This window comes from Garra rufa, chromosome 14 (assembly GCF_049309525.1).
Source record: "Garra rufa chromosome 14, GarRuf1.0, whole genome shotgun sequence".
Taxonomy (NCBI): domain Eukaryota; kingdom Metazoa; phylum Chordata; class Actinopteri; order Cypriniformes; family Cyprinidae; genus Garra; species Garra rufa.
Window position 1 is genome coordinate 25,132,879 of NC_133374.1, and position 6,000 is coordinate 25,138,878.

General features: G+C 38.6%; 1 protein-coding gene across 1 annotated transcript in view; it reads right to left on the reverse strand.

Moving 5' to 3' along the window:
* The window catches only part of cadm1b (cell adhesion molecule 1b), a 119,207-nt gene extending 116,784 nt beyond the window's left edge, over positions 1 to 2,423 (reverse strand). The window contains exons 1-2 of the mRNA XM_073817346.1: positions 2,420 to 2,423; positions 2,065 to 2,211 (exon numbers count right to left, since the gene is read on the reverse strand). Of these exons, the coding sequence (XP_073673447.1) occupies positions 2,065 to 2,211; positions 2,420 to 2,423 (151 nt within the window). The remainder of the gene's footprint in view (positions 1 to 2,064; positions 2,212 to 2,419) is intronic.
* Between the last annotated feature and the right edge of the window lie 3,577 nt (positions 2,424 to 6,000).

The following is a 6,000-nucleotide window of genomic DNA, read 5'->3' on the forward strand; positions in this document are numbered from 1 at the left end:
TAATAGTAGGTCAAATAGATCAGTAAGTTGGCTTTCTCAAGCCAACATAAGTGGTTTGAAACTATATAAAATATTATAAAGTGCCAAATATGATTGAAATAAATGAGAAATGGGACAAGTTGTGTCCCAAAGTTCTTTAATATTTAGGGGGAAAAAATAATAAAAAACACATTTTCCTTTAGGTGAGACCTGTTGTGCCCTAATAATGAAGTCATGAAATTTTAATGCCTGCAATGTGGGTTACATTTTACCCGAAGATCCCAAGTGAATAAAGAGAACAGAAAAATAACAGTATGCTATACATACAGTAGCCACTATAACATGACACTGAAACAGTCATCATCCTCTTGGCATTAATAGTATTATAATTTAGCTCACTTGAGTGTACAGAAAAGAAGTTCACAGAAAAAGTGACAAAAATATCTTTGAGCGAGGAAATGTAATTTGTAGCGAATATCATTAAGTCTTGAGAAAATGAACATGACAATTCCTCCGACCGTCACTGTTAAAGTCACTGTTTAATTCTAAGTTGCTCTTAAAAGGCTTATAGAGCAGCTCTAGCGTAAGTGACAGGAAATGAGAATAGCGGTCTGAATGTAATGTGATAAAACCTTAGCCGTTGCTCCGCAGCGGCAACAATAAACCGCTGCCGAATCATAATGCTAACATATAACGAAGCACACCGTGCAATATATCATCGGCCGGCATCCACAGGTGCATGCTATATACGCCAAGACACATTCACATTCTCGTGTCATTCTGAATGCACAGTGCCAGCCATCTGTGCTGAAGGGATAAAACTATGAATTGTTCAAGTGGTCATACTTTTCACAAACAGAGCTGGCAGCCCAGTAAACATTAGACAGAATAATACATTACAGCATTAAAGAGATTGAAGGCTGAGCATCCCTCCAGTCACATCCATAGAAATAATGTCAGAGCTTGCGGCAAGAACGCTCACTCTCCCTCTCTTTCTGTCTATCTTCCTCCCCTAAACCCCAGTCCGTATTCTGCCTTCCCCTCTCTCGCAGAACGCGCAGATCGGAAAAGGTATAACCGTCGCTAAAATATGCCCACTAGGAGAATTAGGTACCGCTGACACATTAATTAAATTAGATAAAGTCACGACAAAATCCCAACCTGACCTTTCATCAACGCCTTCCTTTCTCGTCGAGACGAGAATTATAACGCAACGTAAATGTGTTTCTAACTCTAACATTCAATCACCGTGTTTCTTTAAAGAAAGCGAGTGTAAAAATAACCTGCTTTCCCCTGAAGCTATGAAATCTTGGCCAAAAGGTCGAGGAGAACTGGAAAAAAGCATTACCGACATATGGCCATGCATAAATAAAGAACGAGCATTAATCCCAATAGCAAGCGAGAACATAAAACGTCTGTTTTCACAATGTACGACGCTGTTATCAGAGTATTACTTCAACATTTACTTGTCAAGAGGAACAAGACGTCTACAAATACTTCAAACGTCCTTGAATATTTACTCAAACCGCAGGATACGGGATCCTGCAGAGAGACGGGCACGGCGCACGTGTAAATTGCATTTGAAATGTCCTGAAATACCTCTTCGATTACCATAGGAGTGATTCGTATGGAGAACGCTTCATAGGAGGTTATTCCCACACATTAGCTAAACTAGGTTCGGATCACGGGTCACACCGTCACTTAGCAGCTCATCAAGGCCCTTATTTAGCAGGAAAGGCGAGATTATATGCTTTGCATGCAGAGCGCCGTCGAGCTTCTAAACAATCTCAAGGCTGGAATCTAAACGGTCCGCTCTGAGGACTCTAATCAGCCTGACACAATTACACTCTGTCACTCAATTATTGAAAAGGACCTTGTCAACAATGCAATGCCTTGCTGCTCTTTTAAACGATAGGAGTCGGGCCGAGGTCCCTGATTATGAATTTGCATGGGGTTGCGGGGTCGTTTTTTGCGTAAAATCAAAATGTTCTACAAAAAAAAAAAAAAAAAAAAAAACAATGCAGGCTTTGGGCGGATTATGACATTTTTTGCTGGGAACATGAAAGAGAAGTCAGTACTGCTTACGTCTAACGTCTCTGAAGTAGATGGTCTGTCGGTTGGGGTTGAGCAGTTGGATGACGGAGTCGTCGTTGTTTTTCACCCGGCAGCTGATGATGGCCGTCTCGCCCTCGACGACTGAGACATTATTCGTCACCAGGTTCTGACCCTGCACTGTAACCCAGAGAAATCAAATTTGAGACTTACAATACAGAGCAACAGAGGTACAAATCACATTCATTTTCATCATCGTAATAAAATGAAAACCTTTCGAGAGAGAGCTTTGAAATGGTTGAGCGATGACATAAATCAGTGTGATTTTGACTCTTTTTGAATAAAAAAAAAAAAACCCAACCTGATTACTAGTGAAGAACTACACTACCCATAATCCTGGAAAGAAATCCACCAATCAGAAAAAAATTAATACATTTCATATATTCTTATTTTATATTTACATTTGAGGTCAAAGGTTTTACATACACCTTGCAGAATCTGCAAAATGTTAATTATTTTTACCAAAATAAGAGGGATCATACAAAAAGCAAGTTATTTTTTATTTAGTACAGACCTGAATACAACATTTCACATAAAAGATGTTTACATACTGTGTAGTCCATAAGAGAAAATAATAGTTGAATTTATAAAAATGACCCTGTTCAAAAGTTTACATACACTTGATTCTTAATACTGCGTTGTTCATGAGTCCCTTGTTTGTCCTGAACAGTTAAATGCCCACTGTTCTTCAGAAAATTCCTTCAGATCCCACAAATTCTTTGGTTTTTCAGCATTTTTGTGTATTTGAACCCTTTCCAACAATGGCTGTATGACTTTGAGATCCATCTTTTCACACTGAGGACAACTGAGGGACTCATATGCAACTATTACAGAAGGTTCAAACGCTCATTGATTCTCCAGAAGGAAAAGATGGATTAACTTTTGAAGAGAATGAAGAATTTATTATTTTGCCTAAATATCATATTTTTTCATTTAGAACTTTGCCCTTCAGAAGCTACAGGAGATACTTACATGTTCACATGTTCATGTTTTATTACATAATACTTTGATTTCTTTTATGTTTGTTAAGTATACAGCCTCATACCTTGCACCTATTTCATATTCTTATTAGCTTTCAATTCAAGTTTGCCATGTTGTGATTCATTTCAGAGGCCACTGCTTTGGTTCATTGCTTTTTATTGCAGAACTTTTGAAATCCTTACGGAGAAAATGAATAAAAAAAAAATCCACTTCCGGAGCCAAGGCCGCTAAAAAAAGTGAGCATCACTGCCATACCTGAATAAGGTTATTACATTTGGCATGTCTTATCACAATCTGGATTGTAATTACAATGCATCCACTGAACACAATTTTTCTCATTTGGCTGTTGCCTTGCTATTCATTCAGAGAGGCAATCATGACACTCTTTCTTTAAGCACAAAAAACCTCCGAAAATACTATTACAATTCAGATCCTGTTTCATTCTGCTCTTGTATCATGAAATTGTAAAAGTTGAGGCTGAAGCTGAATAGATGACTGCAATGATAATGCGAATCCTCATGAGGAATCCTTTGAATACTGATGTTTTTGCATAACACGTGCATACATTTGGAGGGCGTAAGAGAAACGAAGAGTGACACGCAAATAAATGTAACAGCGTTTTGGAGAAGCATGGAGATGTTGTGCACGCCTGCGATGTTAAGATGTACCGGCTGGGTTCTCGCTTTGGACGTATTGATTTTACAGCGTTGTGTGTTTGTGGTGTGTGTGGAACACCCCAGCTACAAGACTGCAGCTCTCAGCAACCGAGAGGGGAAAGCTGGTAATTGCTGCTCACGGCAGAACTTTATCAAACCTCTCCATCTAAACACAGGCTGATGGAAGCTGGCAATCAACAGCGGCTCTCAACAGCATAATACCCGGACCCGAACGGCAAGCTCTGCAAACACACAGGCAAGCACAAAGTATCTGATACACTTCACTGCAAGCCAGTAACAGCTGATAATTAGAGGCTGCATCACTCCCTTATGGTTTACATTCAAAATGGGGATCCATTATACCTTGCAGGTGAAGACAGCAGAAAAGCAAAAGTCACCTTGCTCTATATTTATATCCGCAGAGCTGAGAGGCATAAAAAAATGACCAAAGAATGCTTTTAAACACTTTATCCTCGCACGCCGAGTAAAACACTACTTTTAGCGCCGCCGCGAGACAACACCCGATGCAAATTTGTATGGTTGAGCAATCAGACGCCTTTAAGCGCTCATGACATTTACAGAGACCCGAAAAACATCTTAATTTCCCCACTACAACAGTGGCCGACTCAGCCCCGCACGCCCCAGTCAAGAACAACAAATCGGCGTGGAAAAACAACACATTTCGCTTGTCCTCCCGAGTTGTGAACGTTAGGGATGATAAAGCATCGTCCACTCCATGAAGGAGCATTAGCAGACAGGCATGCTGGGAGTGTTTGTGAGACCATAGAGGTGCTGTGCTGCCTCAATCTGCGGCCATGGCCGACGCTAAACATCCGTGAAGCCAAGTTTCACGCTGCCACAATCACGCCAAACAAAAGAAAGGGAAAAAGCACTAGCTGGAAGGCCTGGCTGAAATAAGAAAGAGTTTCACTGCGTGTACATCTAGGAAATGTCACTTTAAATTCAGCTGTTTTGGAAATGTTATGAAGCTGTCATAAATGATATTAGGCTGTGGAAATGCATAATTTAGAAGGTTTTTACAGATTAATGCTGGAACTTCTATCCACCTTATTTTTCAATGCAGAAGTAAGCCGTTTTCTGTGAATGTGCAAGACTTCCGGTTCATTAGCCACTGTAGGGAAATAATGAGAAGAACAACAACGTGCAGTAAACTGTAAAACTGTTTGCACTACAAACCAGTGTGTCATAATTAAGGTAAAACATTAAAATAATATGGTAAGACACATCAATTTGCATGATAAAGCAGCAAAAAGAGCTGTTTTGTGCAGCTAAAAATACCTGGAGGCGGATGAGACCGGAAGCCAGACCCATAAGATTTACAAATAGCAAGAAAAACAATCAATAAATACTGTTATGTGGCTCTTTAATGTGTCGTGACAGATCGATGTAGTGCCTCGATTCAAGCTTATCTCTTCCTCTTTACTAGTCATAGCACGATTAAACATGAACATCAGAATCTTGTTTCAACTGCGGAAAAACTTCAATGTACACCATTTTTCAAGTTTAAGTCCACCAACGTCAATCTACACTTTCAAAAATAAAGGTTCTAAAAGGGTGTTTTTGCAGTAATGATATAGAAAGACCATTTTTTGGTTTCCCTAAAGAACCTTTCGGTGAATACGTTCTAAAAGAACCATTTCGAAGAACATTTAAAAAAAAAATCTAAAGAACTTTTTCTGCAATTGAAGAGTTCCATGGATGTTCAATGTTCTTTATAGAACCACTGATGCCAATAAAGTACCTTTATTTTTAAGAGTGTACTCTCCGGTCTGGTTTGTTTGGTGGATTCTGCGTTATGATTGGTCAAATCGTCTGTCAATCAAACTCCCTTCGAAGGGTCAATTCCAGAATATTCCAGAATAAACATTCTGTCATCATTTACTAACTGTCATATACTGTATCTTCTTTTCTTTTCATCATGACTTTTAACCTACTAGTCTCAAGGTGGTTTTTAGTGAATGTATGTATTGTTTTTTTTTTTTTTTTAAGAAGTCTTATGCTCAAGTAGGCTGCTTTATTGGTTTAATAAAAAAAACAGCATTATTGTGAAATATTATTACAATTTAGAATAAGGGCTTTATATTTTGATATATATTTTAAATTTATTCCTGTGAGAAAGTGTCACTTCAGTGTCACATGATCCTTCCGAAATCATTCTAATATGCTGATTTTATCAATTGTTCTCAGTTATTATTGGTGCTTGATTCTTATTATCAATGTTAAAAACAGCTGCTGAACATTTTTTTTGAAA